The 22,869-nt window shown below is 47.7% G+C and overlaps 2 protein-coding genes and 1 pseudogene across 3 annotated transcripts in view; all 3 read left to right on the top strand.

The window, feature by feature from the left end:
* Nucleotides 1-288, top strand: part of LOC306667696 (uncharacterized protein) — a gene marked incomplete at its 3' end in the record, with an annotated part of 29,563 nt that extends 29,275 nt beyond the window's left edge. The window contains exon 10 of the mRNA XM_079150410.1: nt 94-288. Coding sequence (XP_079006536.1) covers nt 94-288 — 195 coding nt within the window. The remainder of the gene's footprint in view (nt 1-93) is intronic.
* On the top strand, nt 285-8,923 carry LOC306668817 (glutathione S-transferase theta-3-like; annotated as a pseudogene). The gene is made up of 6 exons (XR_013766741.1): nt 285-2,506; nt 3,943-4,030; nt 6,424-6,574; nt 7,183-7,372; nt 7,691-8,428; nt 8,867-8,923. The product of XR_013766741.1 is annotated as a glutathione S-transferase theta-3-like (transcript).
* Nucleotides 8,867-22,374, top strand: DDT (D-dopachrome tautomerase). The gene is made up of 5 exons (XM_079150409.1): nt 8,867-9,035; nt 9,352-9,540; nt 19,126-19,329; nt 19,634-19,809; nt 21,830-22,374. Exons 1-5 carry the CDS (start codon nt 8,928-8,930, stop codon nt 21,900-21,902), a joined length of 750 nt encoding a protein of 249 aa, XP_079006535.1. The 5' UTR covers nt 8,867-8,927; the 3' UTR covers nt 21,903-22,374.
* Nucleotides 22,375-22,869: the final 495 nt, after the last annotated feature.

The following is a 22,869-nucleotide window of genomic DNA, read 5'->3' as shown; positions in this document are numbered from 1 at the left end:
TGTGGAAACCCCTTCTGGAATACTGGTGTCCACAGACCAGCCAAAGGAGGCAGGTCCTCAGCTTCATTTTACTCTATTATCTTCTTCCTACAGCCGGTGGGTGCTGGCTGCCAGGTCTTCGAAAGTCGACCCAAGCTGGCTGCATGGTGCCAGCGAGTAGAGGCTGCAGTGGGGAAGGACCTCTTCCAGGAGGCCCATGAGGTCATTCTAAAGGTCAAGGACTCTCCCCCTGCAGACCCCATCATAAAGCAAAAGCTGATGCCTAGAGTGCTGGCCATGATCCAGTGAACTTGGAGGCCCCACCCCAGCGCTGTGAACACATTGGCAGTTCACAAAGCACCTTCATTTCCAATATGCTGTGGGAAGCGGGCCCAGAGAGCAAGAGTTACTTGCCCTGATCCTACTGCCAGGGCTCCATCCCAGTCATGATAAGTACACAAACCCAGACCTTTAATCCCTGCATTTTGTTTTAAGTTTCAATAATAAACCTGGGCTCAGCCTTAGCCTTTGTTTCTAGTGCTGTATATTTTATTTGCCCTTCCTCTGTCCTTGACCCTGGTCTTAGTCTGTATCCAAAAGACAACCCCCTTTCCCAGACCCTGAGGGTCAGCTTCCCCCTGATGGTTGCTAAGAATGAAATCACCAATGCTCTGTAGCCCTCTGGTTTCAAGAATGATATGTCATACAGCACGAGGATCTGCAGGCATCTCATGTGTTGGTCGCAAGCATGTTTACTGATCTCCCAGGACATGGCCCTTTGGCATGTAGTAATATTTATCACCAGTCCTGCATCTGTCCTGAAGAATTGGTCAGGAGGAGAAAATTCAAGGGCTCAGTCATGCAGGGGCTTAAATGCAATTCTTAGGCACTTAGCTATAAACTGTAAACAGGAATAGAAGTCTCAGATTGCATTTTAGAATAATATTCTGGTTGCTGGTGGGGTTTGGACTGGAGGACAGCCAAGGAAGAAGCAGGGAGATTGGATGTTGCAATAATTAGGGCCAGAAGTGATTTGTGAAGAATTGGCAAGCACTGAGGGGCAGGGAAGAGTGGAAAACCAGTTCCTTTCAGTCTGGAAAGTGCTACAGCACTACTCTCCCAAGAAGATACTCTCCTAGGTCTGGATGGTGGTGTTGGGGCAAGGGAGAAATAAGTGTTCCTAAAATGGGGACCATTTGGAGCCAGGAAGACAAAGCTCTTCTCAAGCTTCCCAATAATTTATCCTCTTGCCAAGAGACGTTCTCCTAGTCTTGAATTTGGGAACAGTGTCTTTACATCTTGGAAAGCTCTCAAGGGAAATAGTGGTACTATAGTCATAGACCCCAGGAGTCCCAGAACTGCGGTTGGAGCTGGGCATAGTAGTGCACACCTGTAATCCCAGCTATCTGGGAGGCTGAGGCAGTTGGAGCTCAAGTTTAAATCAACATAGTGAGACCCTGTCTCAAAATTTTAAAATAAGAAGAAAGGGCTAGGGATGTAGCTCAGTGGAGAAGCCATGACTTAGCGTAGGTGAGGCCCCAGGTTCAATTCCCAGTACCAAAACCAAAACCAAGACAAAACAAAAACCTGCAGTTGGAGGAACTTGGCCTTGCAAAAGAGGTGGGGAAATTCTGTATAATCCCAGGCCCATCTGCTGACCTCTGGATAAGCCTCACAGGGCTCTAGCTTTTTGAGGACGGATTAGCTGGAATGTAATGAATACGATTCTAGGCACTGGGGAAGAATTCCTTCACAAGGTGTAGACCTGACCCCAGCAGAGAGCAACCAGCCCCCACAGTCTCCCCAGCCTCCATCCTGGAACCTGGGTCCAGGCACAAGTGAGGAGGCTGCTGCACCTCTATTCTTTCTCTTTGGATCCCAAGCCACTCCTCTCTCAGCCCTCTCACTGGATGGAGGGAGGAGGCTTGGGCTGATGGCAGACAGCACAATCTTTCCACCCTAAATTCACTGAGGGTCTGTGCTGGAAGTGTCTTTGGTGTTCTGTTTCCCATTAACCCTTTCCCTGATCCATCTGAAGAAGATGGACTTTGAGGTCTGAGGATGGTATCTGACCTGACAGCGAGATCTGGGGTGGTCAGCACCCAGGCCAGCCTGTCTGACCCCTCTCCAACTGGGAAGAAACCTTCAGACCAGATTCTCTGAGGGCGTGGGGATGGGGGCAAGAGAGTGGAGGTGCCACTGATTGGCCCAATGTTTTCCTGAGTCATCCAGTGAATGGGGAGGGCGAGGTCAGGCCAGGTTCCCTGTTCCATGAACTGCTGTGAATTATGCGCCCAGCCATTTCTGCCACTGTTCCTGTTCCTGCTCCTGTCCTTGGCCTCCTGTCCTCGGCCCCCTGGTCAGACTCGTAGGTCTGCCCCCTGTGCCCCTACCCCACCCACTGCCGATCTCACCATGGGCCTGGAGCTTTTCTTAGACCTGCTGTCCCAGCCCTGCCGCACTGTCTACATCTTCACCAGGAGGAATGGCATCCCCTTCCAGCTGCGCACTGTGGAGCTGCTCAAAGGTGGGCCGGGTTGGAGCTCTGGGAAGTATGGGTCAGGTGTGCAGGTGGTCCTCTGCCTATGGCATCGCTTTGTGGTCAGGCTAGGTGTATAGACAAGCAGGAAGTGCCAGTCTCTCCAGTTACATCCAGCTGTTACATCAGTTGTCAATTGTGTATTTTTAAAGAACCCTAATCTTTGTCTAGTGAATACAAGGCATTCTTCAAAATATAGGATAAAAGGGAGAAGACAGTCCTTGGAAAGAAGAGAGAAGTGGAGAAAGGGCCAGACTATTTTCACCTCTGGGACTGGATAAAAAGATTGAAATACCTCTTAATTTCCAAAATGAAGTTGTCTCCATCTGTTGTGTTTCTGCATTCTGAGGCAGGAGACAGCCCCCATCCACCTGGTTCTCTTCTACTTTCATGTCTTCCTTGTCATTCTTCAGGTTTTTTTTTTTTTTTTCTTGCTCATGACTTACTCCTGCCCCTGAATGTTTCCACCCACTACTGGGGCCCTGAGGGCTTTGAAGAACCCTGTGGAAAAGCTGTAGGGAAGACCAACATCCTTAACTTAGATGCAGTGCTGCTGGTCTGATTGACCTGGAAACACAGTTGGAGCAGAATCCAGTAAAGGATGCAGGAGATAACCAATCCAGACAAAGGCCCCTGCTCAGCTGAGCCCTCCCATTGGCTGCCCTGGGCCACTTTCTGTGGGACATAGAGTGGCTACAGGCAGTTTCTGGAGAGAGGATGGGCAGGAGAAATGGTGTCCATTCAGTGGAAGGAAAAAGAGGCCCACAGGTAGGTCTATGATTAAGCTGAAGCCTGGCTTGATGGAGGCCCTGCACACCACACACTAATTGGGCACTTAATGTGCCCTCCAGCACTAGCCTGGGCTTGGAGATGGAGTCTGTGGAAGTGATTCGGACTTGGGAACCCATCTTGAGAAGGGAGTTTTGAGGGTTTGGCACGGGAAAGGAAGAAGTGCTGAGCTGTTAAAGGCTAAGTGGCCAAATGGGGCAAGCGCTTCTGGATATAGAGATGGGAATAAGGGTGGCTGGAGCTCTGGGGGTGTGAACAGGTCACCCAGCCTGGTTAGAAGGGCCTGATCCCCCTCCCTGCCTCCAGGGTGGGAAGAGAAATCAGAAGAGACAGAGTAGAGCTCGGAGAGGGGACTGAAGTGCCTAACCTGGATGGAGCTGGCTGGGGTATCAGGTGGATTATGCTTCCAGAGTATTACCCTCTCCCCAGGCCCAAATTGAAATTGTGCTTGGCTCAGGCTCCAATCAGGTAGGCACAGGGCAGGTGGGGTGATCTATGATCCATGGACAAGCATTGTGTTCATCTCTTCCTCTATACACCCCCCAAATCCTGGTGCCTGAAGTTAAGGGTGGGGCAGGCAGAGACTTCAGAGGACTTGGGGTTCTCCATATCCACCTCACTGGTCTCTCCTGCAGGTCAGCACTACACTGAATCCTTTGGTCAGGTGAACCCTCTGAGGAAGGTGCCAGCCTTAAAGGGTGGGGACTTCACATTGGCTGAAAGGTAATGGATCCCTAGCCTGTAGCCAAGCCTGTTGGGCCAATCAGCTGCCTATGTCCACTGTTAATGACTGTGGCCACAGTGTGTGTGTCCCAAATACCTGTGCCAACTGCAGGGTACAGAGTGGGCAGAAGCAAGCAGAGATGTCCAGGGCTGGGAGGGGCTGTTGAAGTTATGGCATGCCTGTTTCCCTCTGCATGGTACAGATAAGAAAACAAGCTGGGAGAGGGCAAGTTGTGGACCAAGACTGCTTTCAGGCCCCTTCCCTACCAACCCAGTCCTCAAAAAGGAAAGTGCTAAATGTGGAATAGTGGCAGCCCCAGGTATCTCAAAGCAACCACTGCTCTCATATACCCTGGGGGTGAGCGGTATTTCCCTGGGTATCAAGGAAACACCCAGTGAGCTCAGTGACTATTTACCAAGCACCCATCAGCATGAGGCACCATCCAGGCCCTGGCCATAATCAGAGGCTTGTGTAAGCCCTCATGGAGCTCACATTCTAGAGGGAACTGACAATAATGACATAACCACGTAGAGGGTGCTGTGGAGGAAATAGGTTGGGGTACAATTTTGAATGGGTGGTCAAGGGAAGTACCACTGAAGGGATGGTATTTGAGCAGCAACTTGCAGACTCAGATGCAAGATATGTAGGGAAGGGTATTCTGGTTGGAAGGAAGAGTGAGGATGAAAGTAATGACGTGGGACCTTGCTTGGGGTGAAGGCTAAAGAGCAAGGGTTCAATGTGGCTGTGATGAGGGGGGCAAAGCAAGAGAGGAGGGGGCAGGAGAGGGAAAAGTTGGGCTTTTCCTGTAGGTGAATGGGACCATTGGTGGATTTGAATAGAGGAGTGCTGCGACCTGCTCTGTTAATTCAGAAACTGACAATGGGTGATGGAAAATGAAGAAAAAACACACAAACATTTAGAGAAAGAAGCAGGATCAGGTGGGGAACTGAACTCTGATTGAGAACAGTGATCCAGAGCTGGCTCTACACATTTGTTATATAGGTTTTATCATCGAAAGGTTATTGGTGAGAAAGTTTCTGCCAAGCAGAAAGGCAGGCCTGAAGGTCACAGTGTGGACAAGACATTATGGTTACCTTGCTATGCTCAGAATTCCCTAGAAGTCAGTGTGGATTCAAGGTTAAAGCTGCTATCTCTGGACGTTTGCCCAGAGAAACCAAGGGCCAGTGCACCATAGCAATGGGGAAATGTTAACCCAGTAGTTTTTTGGGGAAGAGGAGATACCGGGGATTGAACTCAAGGGCACTCAACCACTGAGCCATATTCCCAGCTATTTTTTGTATTTTATTTAGAGACAAGTTCTCACTGAATTGCTTAAAGCCTCGCTTTTGCTGAGGCTGGCTTTGCACTCATGATCCCCCTGCCTCGTCTCTGGAAATGCTGGGATTACAGACATTAACCTGGTACTTTTGCACAGAGGAATGTTAACCCTGTACTTTCATACAGGGGGATCCCAGTGCAAGTGCAACCCAACCATGAGGTAATCAAACACTTTGATTCACATCATGTCTCCCCACAAAGGAGAGTTATGTTATGTGAAATGATCCCCCGGCCTGTGGTGAGAAGTCTACCAAGGAAATCCAAGAATAAGGTGCTAGGCCCCAGGTCAACACAGTGGTGGTGTACCATGGGGAATGACTGACTCTGAGTTCTTTTCAGGTTCAAATAATGGCATGGTTTCTAGAAAGGTTGGACATGGATGGGAGAGATGGGAGCCAAGGCCAACCCAAAGGGTTGGTCACAATGGTGCTGGTATCTTTTACCAAGGTTACAGAGTGCCTTCCTAGTAGAGCCAGATTTATACTCACAGCCATTGACTGCAGAGCCTGAAGCTGAGGCACAATCCAACACCCAGGGAGGCATGATGAACTCTGGGGGTCAGGCTGCAACAAATGAGAGCTGAAGGTCAGGAAGAGTTTCCTGGATGAAGGGGCTAAAAACTTTGAACAGGTGGAGAGAAGGGGAGACAGGGTGGCAAGTAATGCCCTCATGTCACCTGGGAGGATTCTCCTAGTCCCAGGAGAGTCAGGAGGGGCAGTGGCCTTACTCCTGGCTCTGTCCATCTTATGGATATGGTGGGGAATAGTATTCAAGTTGCTGTAATCCCTCAAGACTCACACTGGGTACCCCTTCCTCCTGGAAGTCTTCCCTGAGTCCCTGGTTCCTTCTGAAATCCATGGCATTTTGTTTCTCACTTAGCATCCTTGGTTCAGATGATGGGATAGCCCAGTGTAGAGCTGTGTGACCCTGGGCAGTCACTTGACCTCTCTGAGCCTCACATTCTTGCTCTGCATGATGTGAATAGTGAAAATGCCCCACCAAATGACTGAAGAGTGACCAGGGCATGTTCTCCACCCCTGTCATGTTCCCACAGTGTGGCCATTTTCTTGTATCTGAGCCGCAAGTACAAGGCCCCTGACCACTGGTACCCCTAGGACCTGCAAGCCAGAGCCCAGGTGGATGAGTACCTGTCCTGGAAGCACACAGCCCTGCAGAGTTGCTGCAGCAGAGCCATGTGACAGAAGGTGACTCACAGGAGACAAGGTCACCTCACAGGAGGCTTAGGTGATGGTGTTATTTAAAATTTCCATTCACAAGTGAAGAGAGATCAGCAGAGTAGAGGAAAAGGACAGGGGAGCAAGAAAGGGAAGGAAAGGGGAAATATTGGGGAATGGTATGGGCCAAATTATATTATATCATGTGCCTGAATGAATATGTAACAATGAATCCCACAGTTGTGTATAATTATAATGCATCAATAAAAATGTGGAAAAATAACTAAATAAAAACTTTTATTCACATTTGAGACGGTAGAACACCAACTTCTAGAATACCAGAGACTGCCAGTCGAAGTGTTTAAGAACATGGACAAACTACACCCCAGGGTGTTTATACATGTATACCACTTGAGAATGCTGGAGTTAGAGGTGGGTGGAGAGTTGACCAGATGATTGCTGCACTGGGGAAGGCTCTGTGTTGAGGTCTTGAGGGCAGTGAGGAGCCAGGTAAAGTTTCATGCAGGAACATGGTGGGGAAAAAAATCTGTGGGACTGGTATTGAATGGGATAAGGGTAGGGCAAAGGATGGGCATTAGGTGGAGCCTCACCTTCTCTCTGCCTGCTGACCCACCCAGATGATGTTCCCTGTGTTCCTGGGCCAGCCAGTGCCTCCTTCTCAGGAGCCACTTCTCACTGGCAGCCACTTTGGCTAAGTAGATCAGATGCCTTCAGCTGCCTGAAAACAAGTTCCTGAGAGACCAGGCCTTCTTTACTGGGTCCCATATCTCTGTGGCTGACTTGGTGGCCATCACAAAGCTGATGCATGTGAGTTCCATGGGGTAGGGTAATTAGTGGGAATTCCTGGGAGAGGGCTAATGTCTCCACTTAAGTTGATCTTTCTGGCTATGGGACCCTGGAGGAATCACTTAACCCTGTGAGCATCAGTCTCCTCATCTGTAAAATGAATCTTGATAAGCCCTCACTGCAGGGATGTTGAGGGACTTCCCAGTGTCCCCTGGGAGGGGGGACACCCAACTCCTCACACACATGGTGAAGGAGGGAAAATTCAATCCTAGATCCCTAAAGCAGGTCATGCTGCCTTGGTTTTACACAGCCCCTCTACCCTGTTCCTTCTCCCCATAGCCTGCCAGTGCTCGTTGCCAAGTCTTTAAATGCCAATCCAAGCTGGCTGCTTGGCGCCAGCGTGTGGAGGCTGCAGTAGGGAAGGAAGCCCATGCAGCTATCCTGAAGGCTAAGGATATTCCTCCAGCAGACTCTACCTTGAAGGAGAAATTGATGCAGTCATTTCAGAGTTTGTTGCACTGAGTGAATGGCCTTGGTCAGTAAAACTACCAAGGGAAATGCTGGGTTGTAAGAAAAAAGAGATGAAGCTACTTGTTCCTTGGCTGTAAGCAGGACATGTCCACACAGTCTCTGTTCCACAGTTCTGCTCAATTATCAGTCTTGTATTCCCTTTGTGTCCTCATCCCACCTTTATAAGGTCTGACCTTTGGAGAGAGCGTTAGTAAACACATACATGGCCTTGTCCCTCTTCTATGGAAACTTTCCATGTACTCCCACTTCCTTGAAGCTAAAGTACAAATCATTGCACTTGGCACTGAAGATCTTGCTCCTATCTTTACAAGCTCCCTGCGTCCTAACTACATTCATTTCAGATCCCTCTCCTAGTCCTACTTTGGCCTCCTGGCTTTAGCTCATACTTTTCCCTCCTCACCTTCTAAATATCTTTTGCCACTACTCACACCAGAGGCAACAGAGGAGGAGATGCCCTCGCCGAGGGTCTTTCACAGTCTCCAGTGAGCCTGCACTTGTCACCAGGATTCCAAACTGTTCAAGAAAGGGCAGATTCCCATACTGAAGGTGAATCTTTGACTTTGAGATGGTGGCACCTCGTTAAAAATAAATAAATAAATAAAAGTTAAACCTCCGTGGCGATGGTTATTAGGGTCGAGGGAGCCTGTGAAGGGCCCTACAGATATTTGTACGGGGGTATTTGGACCTGCATTTAAGTATGGATTAGGAATAGTTTAACCGAACAACTCGACGTCAGGAAAGGGAAAACCACTGCCGCCTACCGGAGGGGAGAGGGCAAGGCCGCGAATGGCCAGCCTCCAGTCCGAGGTAGGGTTACATCCGACTTGCAGAGAGGTAAAACCTCCGGAAATGTGGTGCCCGCGCACGCACGTGACTGAGGGATGGGGTGTAACTCTGGAAGCCAATCGGAATGCGCTTGCTCTGCTCAGCCAATGAGGAGCCTGGTTACCCCGGCGCCCCGCCTCCTTTCCTATTCCGCTGCAGGCAACGGGAGTTGGACTCTGCGAGCTCTTCTTAGCTGTACCGGTTGTGCCTGTGCCCTGACATGCCGATCATTGAGTTAGATACCAATTTGCCCGCCGACCGCGTGCCTGCGGGGCTGGAGAAGCGGCTCTGCGCGGCCACCGCTGCTATCCTGGGCAAACCTGAGGACGTGAGCAAGGGTCGGGTTGCCCTGGGAGCTCGGGGGCCAGGGATCCGGCCCAGTTCATTCTCCGCCCCTCCCCAGGGACCCGGACTGTTTTCCCCAGGGAATTTCATAGGACAGCCAACCTTTTTGACCTTTCCTACCCCCATTTCCCCGCATCTGACCTTGTCGCACTCCCCAGCCAGGTACCCTGCGTGACTTCCCGGGGCCCTAGCTGGTGTCTTGATCCCCTCAGACCCCCTCGCGTCCCGGCCTCACGCGCCCCTATGCCCTAAGGCAGTCCCACCCGCCCACCTTCGTGAAACTTTTGTATCCCTCACAGCGTGTGATCGTCACTGTGCGGCCTGGCCTGACCATGGTACTGGGAGGAACCACAGAGCCCTGTGTCCAGCTAGTGATCTCCTCCATTGGCGTCGTGGGTACGGCAGAGGATAACCGTGGCCACAGCGCCCGTTATTTTGAATTCCTCACTAAGGAGCTGGCCTTGGACCAGGACCGGTGCGTCGCAGTAGTGAGGATCCCTTTGGGACTGATGTGCAACCAGACATAGTGATCCTGCTTCAGGGTCCTATCTGAGATTGAGGGAAAGAACGTTAGTCTAGATGTCTAGACAACCAGTTCTGGGTCTCTCAAAGGTGGGGGATCCAAGACAAAACTGGAAATGAACCATCTCCACTTCCAGACTCCTGTGATTAGAGAGAGGAGGGCTAAAAGAGTTCTTTTCCCCACAAGAAGGTCCTACCACCCAAACCTGGCACACTATGATAGGGTTAAAGTTTCCTGCTGAGTGAAAAATATTCCCAAATCAAGTCCATGTCTGTGAGAAACTAAGGGCATGAGAAACTTGAAAGGACCTTCCAGAATGAAACCCTTATTGAATCAGGGAGGCTGGTGAGGAACAGCTGCTCCTGATGGGTCTCCAGATCCTCAGACTGGGGAGAGATAATAAATCTAACAAATTATGTATTAATGCCTATCATGTGCCACGAACTCAACACACATGATCCCATTTGGTCCTTAGAAGACCTGACCCCTTGTGAAGACTTGCCATCCCATGAGATAGATGTCTCCATTATGCTGATTTGGCAGATGGGAAAAGAGGCTGTTAGCCCCTGCCAACCTGTCTCCACCCTCATACTCTTCACCAGGAATTTCCAGTCATCTCTGTGAAAGGAGCACATTCAATTATTCCACAGACATTAGGGTCACCCTGTACCTGACCCGAGTCAGACTTTGAGAGAAGAGAAGTGCCTGATATCCTGGGCATACCCCAGGGAGCTTGCACTTAGGGGAGGAGACCATCCCTCTGAGCCCACAGACTGACAGACTTGAATGAACACACAGCATACCCACTGAGGCCACAGTGTTGTGTCTGTCTTGGGTGGGGCATGCTGATGTGCAGCCATCATCTTGCACTTGTTAGTCCCACTACCCTGTGGCTAACAAGTGCAAGATGATGGGGCCAGGAGAGGATCATTAACTTGGATGAGCAGGCTAGCAAATACTTCATGGGTGGATGGGGAGTGCCTGGTGGGTGTCTTGCAAAATGAGTTTTTTGCTAAGGGGCTGACATCCTTTTCTCTGTTTCTCAAAGGATAATTATCCGCTTTTGCCCTGTGGAGCCCTGGCAGCTGGGAAAGAAAGGGACCGTCATGACATTTTTATGACTGGTACAAAGGATCCAAGGCATCTGTGAGCTGGCTGCCCCTTCCAGAGTGTTCTCTTGGCAGAGGCAAGGCCGGGCGGATATCACCTTTGGGCACCTTTTGTGCAGATATTTCTGTGACCTCATAGTGCTCCTCTCCTTATCCTCATGACAAATAAACAAAACATTCTTCATTATTCAAACATGAGTTTTTTACTTCCTTACTCCACTCCCCAGCATCCTGGTCCACCAAGGGCAGAGGGTTGGTTTATAAAGAGGGAACCTTAGGGAACATGGATGTGAGATATTTCCTATTTTCAGGGCTGCTATTTGATGCACTTATTGTGCTAAAATATGTGGGTGGGTCACTTGGCCTGGAGTTCTGCTCTGTACACTCTTGTGCAGATGAGTGGGAACATGGGGGTAGCTGATCTGACCTGGAACTTTCTCTATTCTACTGATATCCTGAGAATCCTAACCTCAGCCTCGTTTGGCCTGGGCCATCAACTGTCTAGTTTGCTGTGCTAGTCAAGAGAACAGGGTTAGCTTCAGGGAACTTTCTTGGCATTGACTCTGCACCTTGAATCTTGCTGAGAATTCTCTGGAGCCGTTCACTTTGTACAACCTATGCCAAACCTGGGAAATACAGTCCACCAGCATGTTAGCTGTGTAAATGCAATGTCTGCAACTAGAAACTGGATGAATATCATTCCTGCTCCCCATCTAAATATCAGATTGTGACTTTATGTTTCAAAGTGTATTTGAGTTGATTGAGGGAAGCACAAAGGAAGTCTCCATCTCTAGTGTTCCAGTGTTCTATGCAGAGTTCATTGTTCATGACACTAGTGAGCACTGTTTCCCTGAGCAGTTAGAGGCTTGATGATTTATTTTTAGTGCATCAATGAAATACCAAGTTCAAATTTTCATTCTGTATGATCTACATAGTTAATAAAATGAGTTTCCAATGAAGTGTTCCTCTTCCTGCTGGGTTTGTACCTGGCCACTGCTGAGGTTTCTCATTAAAAGCCAGACCTTGGAGTTCCTTTCCCTGGCTTGTCCCAAGTATTTCTGCGCTCCTTCCTTCTGCCCAGGTGTTTCACCGGTTGGAGCTCTGAGGTGTAGATGTTTCTCCCAGCCTTATTGGAAAGGCCTGATTCTCCATCTGGCGTGCAAAGATAAATCAGAACACCAAGAGTAGAGCTCAGGGAGAAAACTGAAGTGCCATCCAGAAGACTGGATGGAGCTGACTTGGATGATGGGTGGATTAAAACTCCAGGGAATCCCCTAACCTCACCCCGGGGCCAAATTGAAATTCTGCTTGGCCCAGGCTCCAAGGGGTTGGGCACAAAGCAGATGGGGTCAGTGTCTATGGTCCAGGGACCAGCACAGTGGCCTCCTCTTCTCTGATGCCCCCACCCCCAAAGAAGGTGGTAATTGAATTTAGGAATGGGGACAGGCAGAGATCTTAAAGGTCTCAAGGTTCTCCTCTCCACCCACCTCACTGGTCTCTCCTGCAGGTCAGCACTACACTGATTCCTTTACCCAGATGAAGCCGTGAAGGATGGAACTTCATATTGGCTGAAGGATAATAGAACCCTGGCCTGCCTCCAAACCTTGTGAGGATAATCAGCAATCTCTGTTGATGTTGACAACTTGAATCATGGCTTGTGTTCCAAGTACCTATGCCGGCCCCAGGGTGGAGAAATGACTGAAGCAGGCAAAGGTAACAGGGTTGGGAGAGGCTATTTAACTTATGACATCTCCTACACCATCCTCAATTGTGCTTATGAGGAAAGTAAAGCTGGCAGAGGAATCAAACTTCCACAAGGTCTAAGACCCACCTTACTTTCAGGCCCCTTTCCAACCAACCCAGGACTCAGCAGGAAGGAGAATGCTAAGTGTGAAGCAACACAGCTGCATCAGATATCTCCAAGTGACCACTTTTCCCACAAATCCTGGGAGGAAGTGCTGTTTCCCTGGGGAAATGAGGGAATACACAGTGAGCTTCATGGCTATGCTGAGCACACACTAAGGCCAAGACCTGGTCCAGGATTGAATAGAGCACATCTAAAAGTCTTTACCTTCATGGAGCTCACATTCTAGTGGAAAGAGCTGACAACCTACATAAGCAGGTAGCAAGTTAGGTGGAGAATACTGTGGAGAAGGTAGGTGTGTGGGGGTGGATGGGTGGTATTTGGAGTGGAACATTGAGGAGGTGGCATCTGAGCAGGAATCTACATAATGGAGGTACTGGATGTGGGGAAGTGTGTTCCAGGTGGAGGGAAGAGCAAGGGCAAAAGCCCAAGGTGAGAGCAAGCTTGGGGTACTGGTTAAGAGCATGGTGGGAAGTATTGTGGTTGGGGTGAGCAAGAAGAAAAATGCAGGTGTGAAGGACAGAAGGGAGCATGTGGCACAGGGACAGCTTTGGTTTTTCCTATGCATGGGTGGGGCTGTTGGGAAATTAGAGCAGAGGAGTGCTATGACTGACCTGTGTTTTAACAATGAGAAGACTACAGTGATAATCTAGGAACAAGTTGCTGGGTCCCTAATAAGCTGGTGGTGATGCAGGGTAGGGAAATTGGCTGTGATGGATGTCAAAACATGGAACTGAAGGGTTTGTTGAAAGGTTAGACATAGATGGGAGAGATGGGAGCCAAGGCCAACCCAAAGGGTTGGTCACAATGGTGCTGGTATCTTTTACCAAGGTTACAGAGTGCCTTCCTAGTAGAGCCAGATTTATACTCACAGCCATTGACTGCAGAGCCTGAAGCTGAGGCACAATCCAACACCCAGGGAGGCATGATGAACTCTGGGGGTCAGGCTGCAACAAATGAGAGCTGAAGGTCAGGAAGAGTTTCCTGGATGAAGGGGCTAAAAACTTTGAACAGGTGGAGAGAAGGGGAGACAGGGTGGCAAGTAATGCCCTCATGTCACCTGGGAGGATTCTCCTAGTCCCAGGAGAGTCAGGAGGGGCAGTGGCCTTACTCCTGGCTCTGTCCATCTTGTGGATATGGTGGGGAATAGTATTCAAGTTGCTGTAATCCCTCAAGACTCACACTGGGTACCCTTTCCTCCTGGAAGTCTTCCCTGAGTCCCTGGTTCCTTCTGAAATCCATGGCATTTTGTTTCTCACTTAGCATCCTTGGTTCAGATGATGGGATAGCCCAGTGTAGAGCTGTGTGACCCTGGGCAGTCACTTGACCTCTCTGAGCCTCACATTCTTGCTCTGCATGATGTGAATGGTGAAAATGCCCCACCAAATGACTGAAGAGTGACCAGGGCATGTTCTCCACCCCTGTCATGTTCCCACAGTGTGGCCATTTTCTTGTATCTGAGCCGCAAGTACAAGGCCCCTGACCACTGGTACCCCTAGGACCTGCAAGCCAGAGCCCGGGTGAATGAGTACCTGTCCCGGCAGCACACAGCCCTGCGGAGTTGCTGTGGCAGGGTCATTTGGTAGAAGGCGAGTCACAGGAAACAAGGATGTTTAAGTGATAGTGCTTTCTCTTTAAAAACTTCCATTCAAGACTGGGTGTGGTGATGCACACCTGTAATACCAGTGACTCAGGAGGCTGAAGTAGGAGATTTGGATGTTCAGGGCCAGCCTCAGAAAGTTAGTGAAGCCCTAAGAAACTTAGTGAGAACCTGTCTCAAAATAAAAATAAAAAGGACTGGGGATTGGTTCAATCTCCAGAACAAAAAAATTAAAAATTAAAATAAAACAAAACTTCCATTCAGATCTGAGAACTTAAAACACCATATTCTAGAATGCAAAAGACTGCCAAATCTAACCAACTTGTGGCCTAGAGGGGAAACCAAGGCACAGAGTGAATCAAGTAGAGATTCCCCCAATGTGTCTTAATTCCTGAGCTACCAGCAGTTAGTCCTATTCCCTTTTGCATACTGCCTGGAAATACTACCTTTTGAGGCTAGAAAAAAAAAAATACAAGCTACACACATAATTCCCTGATGTGGAGATATTAAATAAAAAGAATCAGACTGGGAGGACATGAGGAGACATCCAATTAATGTTTGTTAGAGAACTCAACAAAGAAAAGTGTGATAAATTTTATAGTCAATGAAATTGTATGCAAGAAAAAAAGGGTTAAACGGAAAACACCAGGAATAATGTTGATAAAGTTATGTTAGAAATAAGTAATGTTCTTTAGCGTGCTCTTAGAAACTTATCACAAAAAATGTGAAATTCATTTGGAGAAATAAAGGGCCCAGAATAGCCAAATCAACCCTTAGCGAGAAAAGCAATGCAGAAGGCATCACAATACAAGACCTTAAATTATACTACAGAGCCATAGTAACAAAAACAACATGGTACTGGCACCAAAACAGGCATGAAGACTAGTGGAATAGAACAGAAGCCACAGACAAACCCACATCAATACAGTTATCTCATACTTGACAAAGGTGCCAACAACATACATTGAAGAAAAAATAATGCTGGGAAAACTTGAAATCCATATATAGTGGAATGAAATTTAACACTTATATCTCACCCTGCACAAAACTCAAAGTAGATCAAAGACTTCGGAATTAGATCAGAAACCCTGCGACTTCCAGAAGAAAACATAGGCCCAACACTCCAACATGTTGGCTCAAGAACTGACTTCCTTAACAAGACTCCTACAGTACAAGATGTAGAAACAAAAATCAATAAATGGGATGGCATCAAATTAAAAAGCTTGTTCACAGCAAAGGAAACAAGAGTGTAACGTTAAAGCACTACACATGTGTGCAGCTGCTGAATTTACCAGGTCAGATCTCATAGACAATGAAAACACTCTCTTTATACAAGATAGCATTTATTTTAGTAATGATATGGAAGCAAGAGCAATGCAAAGGTGATAGACGAGAGAGAAAGAAAATACATCAGCAGATAGGGGGAAACACCAACCCCCAAAGTCATGTAACTGGGAGTCCCTGGGGCAGTTTTCAGAATCCCAATTGGGGTTCCAGGCAGAGTGTCCTCTCCATGGATGAGACTCCATAGTCTTATTCCTAGTGGTGTTCCTTGAATACAAATTAGAAAAAGAAAGTTCTATTCTAACAACCTGCAAGGCCTAGTGATCCCCTTCAGGACCCTCATCCCCGCAAGGACTGGCCAGATCCCTGAAGGGAGGGAGTGATAGCCTTGAGATAAGTGAATGACTGAGTTTTTGTGAGTGAGTCAAACCCACCCAGAAGTCAGTCTTTAGATGTTTCTTCAAGGGTGTGCAAAGGTCATGTCAGGCATGCGGACAGGGAAGATCTTTAAAGAGTACAAAAAGAGAGCCCTTTTCTTAGCCCTTTAAAGAGTACAAAAAGAGAGCCTACAGAATGGGAGAAAATCTTTGCCGCCTGCTCATCAGATGAGCTAATATCCAGGATATACAAGGAACTCAAAAAACTCAACACAAAAAAAATCAAACAACCCAACCAATAAACAATGGACAAAGGAACTAAACAGACACTTCTCAAAAGAAGAAATACGAAAGGTCAACAAGTATATGAAAAAATGGTCAGCATCTCTAGCAACTAGAGAAATGCAAATTAAAACTACAATGATATTTCATCTAACTCTAGTCAGAATAACAATTATCAAGAATACAAGTAATGACAAATGTTGGTGAGGATATGGGGAAGAGGGTACGTACACTCATACATTGTTGCTGGGACTGCAAATTGATGAAACCACTCTGGAAAGCAGTATGGAGATGCCTCAAAAATCTAGGAATGGAGCCACCATTTGACCCAGTTATCCCATTTATCGGTATATATCCAAAGGATTTAGAATCAGCATACTGCAGTGATACAGACACATCAATGTTTATAGCAGCAAAATTCACAATAGCTAAGCTATGCAGCCAACCTAGGTGACCTTCAACAGATGAATGGATAAAGAAAATGTGGTATATGTATACAATTGGGTATTATTCAGCCATAAAGAAGACTTTATGGCATTTGGTGGTAAAAGGATGGATATGGAGACTATAGTGCTAAGTGAAATAAGCCAATCTCCAGAAACCAAAAGTTGAATGTTTTCTGTGATATGTGGAAGCTAACCCACATAAGTTGGTGTTGGGGGTGGGGGATAGAAGTTTGCTCCACTGGGAGCAAACAAAAGGGAATGAAGGGAAGGGAGGAGATGGAGAAAGGAAAGACATTAGAATGAATCTGACATAACTTTCCTATGTACATATATGAATATACTACAATGAATCTCACCATCATGTACACCCACATGAAATTAGTTTATTAACTATGGATAAATTATAGAAAGATCAATAGGGGAAAGGGAGCTGGGGTCGGGGGGAGGGAAGGGAAAGGAAAGGTACTGGGGACTGACTGAATTAGAACAAGATATATGCCATGCTTTTATAGTTCTGTCAAAAGGAATCATACTGTTATGTATAATTAAAAAGAACTAATAAAAAGGAAAATGCATGCATTAAAATTAAAAGAGGAACAATAAAAAATTGGAGGAACATTGGCCAAGAAATCAAGGAAGGGTTTGTTTGAAGAGGAAATTGGCCAATAAATAGAGCTAAACATGTCTACCTTCAGTCATAAGCAAGTAAATATACATGAGTTCAAGATCCACATACTATGTTTACTGTGTGCATATATTTTTGAAAGCCATACTCTGAACTAATATTTGCAGAGCATTTCCTTAGTTCCTGGCCCTGTGTATATGAGAGAGCATGAAATGAGCATGCTCATACTCTGTTGCAGATAGAATATCACCTTTCTGGAGGGCTATTTGACATTAAGTAGATTTCCTCACTGCCCCTAAAGTATAAGTCATTGCACTTAGCATTGAAAATCTTGACCCTATCCCTTCAAGCCTCCCTGCCTCCAAACTACATTCATTTCAGACCTTTCTCCTGCCAGTCTTGACTCATACTATTCCCTCCTCACCTTCTCTGCCAGATACCCTCCTGTTCTTTTGGCATTTGGCATGATGTTGCTTCTCCAGGAAGATTTCCTTGACCTCCCCATCCCCAGGCCAGGACAGCTGACTCTCTGGGCTCCTCAGCTCCAATGTTTCCCTCCTTCAGTCCTGGGCTGAGTACATGTCCCACGTGTTGGTTGACCCTGCATAGAGATGTCTGATTAGGGATGGCCTTGATTTCCTAGGTCTCTCTCTTCCTGAGGGGTTGCTACCTATTTTCCACAGGCAGGTTGCAAGACTGCTTCATGAACCTCCTTGCAGGGAGGGAAGTCCCTGATTTGGGAAGTCCTGTTCATGACCCTGAAGGTACTGCTAAGCAGACTTGATTTCTCTTAGGCAAGAGACCATTGTCTTCTCTTTTTCCAACTCTGGATCCAAGACTTGTCACCTGTTCTTGACATTTCCTCTGAACTGTCACAATTTACCTGTCTTGTGTCCCAGACCCTCTGATAAGCTGGTGTCTAATAAATAATAATAAAGGGACAGGAAAGGTCAAGACAGAGCCCCTGGCCCCGAATTCCCATGGAGATCCTTTTTTATGCACACTTATATAGTAATTTATATGCATAATTGAAATTGCAACTATACACCCACAGAATTTTAATTATATTTGAAATTTCCAATTAAAATGACTTTCCAATACTGAGAATCATTTTGAACCAACATACTAATTTGAGTTATGATACCCTTTGCTACCCCCTAGTGGTATGTGGCTCAGCATTAGGAGTAAGAATCTGAAAAGGCAGGTGTGTCTGTGGGGACCAGACAGGGATGGTACAACTAACCTAAGGATCTTTCCCAGCACCACCGGCACCAATTTGTGTCACCATGTCTCCTGATTGTTCAAGGGGAGCTCAGATTTCTATACCGAATGTGAAGATATGTGACTTTGAAATGGTAACAACTCGTTTTAAAAAATTTCAGCTTATTGAATGTTGACTTTCCATTTGCACATCGATTTTGGAATCAATTTGTTTTATGACTGATTTGAAGAGTATTTTAGTTCTGTATAATTGTATTTTGTGATTTTTCTTTGTTTATCCTTACATGGTTTTAAGCTTCCTCCATCCCATCCCATGTATAAATCTATTCCAATTGTTAAAAAAACAAAAACAAAACAAAAAAAAAAACACCCTTCAAATCTTCGTGACACTGGCGATTATGGTCAGCTTGTGGAAGACCTCTACAGGGGGTGTGTGTGTGTGTGTGTGTGTGTGTGTGTGTGTGTGTGTGTGTGTGTGTTAAGACCCCTCTCTAAATAAAGGGTTAGAAACCGTGGTCCCATGCACCTGAACCGGAAAATCCCAGGAAAGAGAGAACCACCAACAGCCTGCTGCAGCGGGTAGGCGGGTCCTTGATACAGCCGGAGTTTTCCAGTGTGCTGGAATTCTGACTTAGAGAAATCAGGGCAGACACTTGCAGGTGTCTGCTGAGGCCGGGATGTACGTACTCTGGGCAGCCAATCCCGGAGTGGTAAGTCTCTGGTCAGCCAACTACGAGCCTAGTTGTTGTGGCGCCCCGCCCCTGCTCTCTATTTTACTTACCCGGGGAAGTTAGAACTCAGCATCTTTAAGCCTCTTGGTCGTCTTCTCCTGAGGAACATGCCCACGATCGAGCTGGACACCAACTTGCCGGTCAACCGCGTGCCCGCCGGACTGGAGAAGCGGCTCTGCGCGACCGCCGCCGCCATTCTGGGCAAACCTGAGAACGTGAGCGAGGGCTGGAGCTGGAGGGAAGGTTGGCATAGTGGGGTCAGGCTCTGTCCACTCTTCGCCTCGCCACAGTGATTCGAACTCTTCTCAGGAACCTTCATCGATCCTCCAACCTCTAACCTTCCATGCCCATGAACCCGCGGGCCCCGCTTCTCATTGTTCCTTGTTCATTATCCCGACTTAACCTCCGAAAACTCAGGCCGGTTGCCTAGAGTCTCCGCATCTCGGCTTTGGTACGCCCAGGTCCCCAGTTCTAGCCCAGTCGCCTCAGATTCAGGTGAAACTTCCGTGTCCCCTGCAGCGGGTGAATGTGACGGTGCGGACCGGCCTGATCATGGCGCTGTGTGGATCCACAGAACCCTGCGTCCAGCTGATTGTCTCCTCCGTTGGCATGGTGGGCACTGCGGAAGAGAATCGGGGTCACAGTGCGGGTTTCTTCGAGTTCCTCACCAAGGAGCTGGCCCTAGGCCAGGACAGGTGTGTTGTGTTAATGAGAGAACCCATTTAGGACTGCTCTGCAAAATGAGGCAGTGATAGCGGCCCTGCATAAAAAGGGGGGAAATTTCATTCCTTGCTTTGCCCAGAGTCCTGAGCCTCTTGACTCCTCCTTCCTGTTGGTGGGTCTGAGTTCAGGTATGCTAGGATTGGATGAATTTCTGGATATGAAGTGGTTCTTGCTGTTGATCAGTTCAAACTCAGAATTGTAAAACAACATTTGTAGTCTTAGGAATTGCAACTGGGGAGACAGCTTTGAACCAGTATTCCGAGAAAGGCAGGGAAAGTTAGATTTTATATGACCAAGCAGTGTTCCATGATTACAAAGCAGTAAAATTCCTTTGTAGGAATCTTCTTTGAGAAAGAACAAGGGTGCCTGAATGGTTAGAATGTAAAGAAAGAAAATACATATTTAGTAAAAATGGCCATAAAATGAGCCCAATAATCTCTTAATATGCATTTTAGGACTCTGAGCACAATGGAATTCTCCTGCCTGTAGTTCAGGATTCAGATAATTTCAGATACCCACAATCAAAGGGTGGAGGGAACCTAAGTTCAATTTTTGATAATGGTTTCAAAAGTACGCAAGTCCTGCTTCCTTTAATGAACTCCTGAACCCATTTTGAAAAGCTCTCTTGATGTTGCTTTCATTGTGCTTTATTTTCACACTGAGAAGCCTGGGAAGGCATGGCTTCTAGGATCACAGTGTTTCCCTCTGTCCACTTGGAAGGCTCTCTTTCGACCATTCCCCAGGAGGCATTGCAAGGGTCATTGAGATGGCCTATGCCCTGCATCTGTCTTGACACCAGGCAAAGTAGGAGGACATTATTACCCTGAAGAAGTCAGAGAGAATCTAATTCTCCCAGAAAAGATCTTTTCTAGGCTGTTCAGAAGGAAATCTGGGTATGTCCTTAGACCATGCAACATTGGCTCAACCAGGTCCCAGGTAAAGTTGGAGGGTGGGTGATAGAGTAGTGAAAAGAACACTGATCTAGACATCTAGACAACAAGTTCTGGGTCTTTCACAGGTGAGGGATCCAAAACAAAACTGGAAATGAACCATCTCCACTTTCCATACTCCTCTCCTGTGAGCAGAGAGGGGAAGGTTAAATGACCTCTCCTCCCCACAAGAAGGGCCTAGTACACAAACTTGGCACACTGTGATAAGGTTAAAGTTTCCTGCTGAGTGAAAAATATTCCCAAGTCAAGTCCATGTCTGTGAGGAACTAAGGGCATGAGAAACTTGAAAAAGACCTTCTAGAATGAAACCCTTATTGAATCAGGGATGCCAGTGAGGAACAGCTGCTCCTGATGGGTCTTCAGATCCTCAGACTGGGGAGAGAGATAATAAATCTAACAATAAATTATGTATTAATGCCTATCATGTGCCACGAACTCAACACACATGATCCCATTTGGTCCTTACAAGACTTGACCCCCTTGTGAAGACTTGCCATCCCATGAGATAGATGTCTCCATTATGCTGATTTGGCAGATGGGAAAAGAGGCTGTTAGCCCCTGCCAACCTGTCTCCACCCTCATACTCTTCACCAGGAATTTCCAGTCATCTCTGTGAAAGGAGCACATTCGATTATTCCACAGACATTAGGGTCACCCTGTACCTGACCCGAGTCAGACTTTGAGAGAAGAGAAGTGCCTGATATCCTGGGCATACCCTAGGGAGCTTGCACTTAGGGGAGGAGTCCATCTCTCTGAGCCCACAGACTGACAGACTTGGATGAACACACAGCATACCCACTGAGGCCACGGTGTTGTGTCTGTCTTGGGTGGGGCATGCTGATGTGCAGCCATCATCTTGCACTTGTTAGTCCCACTACCCTGTGGCTAACAAGTGCAAGATGATGGGGCCAGGAGAGGATCATTAACTTGGATGAGCAGGCTAGCAAATACTTCATGGGTAGATGGGAGGGGTGCCTGGTGGGTGTCTTGCAAAATGAGTTTTTTGCTAAGGGGCTGACATCCTTTTCTCTGTTTCTCAAAGGATAATTATCCGTTTTTACCCCTTGGAGCCCTGGCAGATTGGCAAGGATGGGACAGTTGTGACATTTTTATGATTGGCACAAAGGATCCAGAGCACCTGCGACCTGGCTGTCCCTTCCATGGAATCGTTCTAGCAGTCAAGGCCGGGTAGACACCAGCTTTGGACACCCTTCATATAGAAATGCAACTGACCTCACAATCCTCTTCTCCATATCATGCCAAAGAAATGAAGAGATTATTCAAACATGAGTTCTTTATCTCCCTACTTCTCTACCTTGCGACTCTTGGCTACCCTAGGCAGGTGATTTGTTTTATAAGGAGGGACCTTAGGGAACATGGAGGTAGGAAGTTTTCTGTCTTCAGGGCTGCTATTTGATATGTTTACAGTGCTGAAATCTGGGGGTGGGTGGCTCAGCCTACAGGTTCTGTTCTTTGTACCCAAGTGAAGCCATGGGGGCAGCTAATCTGTCCTGGAACTTCCAGTATACTCTGCTGATATCCTGTGGCTCTTGTTCTCTGCTTGGGTTGGCTGTTCACTATCTACAAAAGCCCTGCTTGGTAGGGAAATAGGGCTGGCCGGACTTCAGAAAGCTTCTCCAGTCATTCTAAAAAAGTAACATTCTCCCCCCGCTGGAGCAGTGAACTCGGACAGCTGGGAGCGCCGTAAAGGAGGCCGCTCGGCACAGCGCTGGGACTCGGAGCAGCCACTGGGGCTCCGGCGGCTGCCCAGGGGAAGAGTGGCGAGGAGAGCTGTGTGGACTCAGGACACCGGGGCCTGCCCTGAGGAGGAGGAGGAGGAGCGGGGCCACTTGGATTCGGAGTGACTGCACCAGAGCTACAGGCGGTTGCCAGAGGAGAAGCCGCGCGGCGAGCAGTTTGGACTCAGAACGACGCTTCTGAACCCCGGGGCCTGCCCTGAGGACGAGGAGGAGGAAGAGGAGCGCGGCCGCTTGGATTCGGGGTGACTACACCAGAGCTACAGGCGGTTGCCAGAGAAGGGGCTGCGTGGCGAGCTGTTTGGACTCAGACCACTTCTGAACC

The sequence above is a fragment of the Sciurus vulgaris genome (assembly GCF_902686455.1).
Source record: "Sciurus vulgaris genome assembly, chromosome: 8".
NCBI classification, from domain to species: Eukaryota; Metazoa; Chordata; class Mammalia; order Rodentia; family Sciuridae; genus Sciurus; species Sciurus vulgaris.
Note: the sequence above shows the minus strand (reverse complement) of the source record. Positions and strands in the feature narration are given on the sequence as shown.

Excerpts from the sequence above, each read along its gene's own strand:
- DDT (XM_079150409.1), top strand. The coding sequence starts at position 8,928 with ATGCCGATCATTGAGTTAGATACCAATTTGCCCGCCGACCGCGTGCCT. Across the intron at positions 19,330-19,633 it reads TTCTGGGCAAACCTGAGAAC|CGGGTGAATGTGACGGTGCG; the intron begins GTGAGCGAGGGC and ends TGTCCCCTGCAG. Across the intron at positions 19,810-21,829 it reads CTGGCCCTAGGCCAGGACAG|GATAATTATCCGTTTTTACC; the intron begins GTGTGTTGTGTT and ends TGTTTCTCAAAG.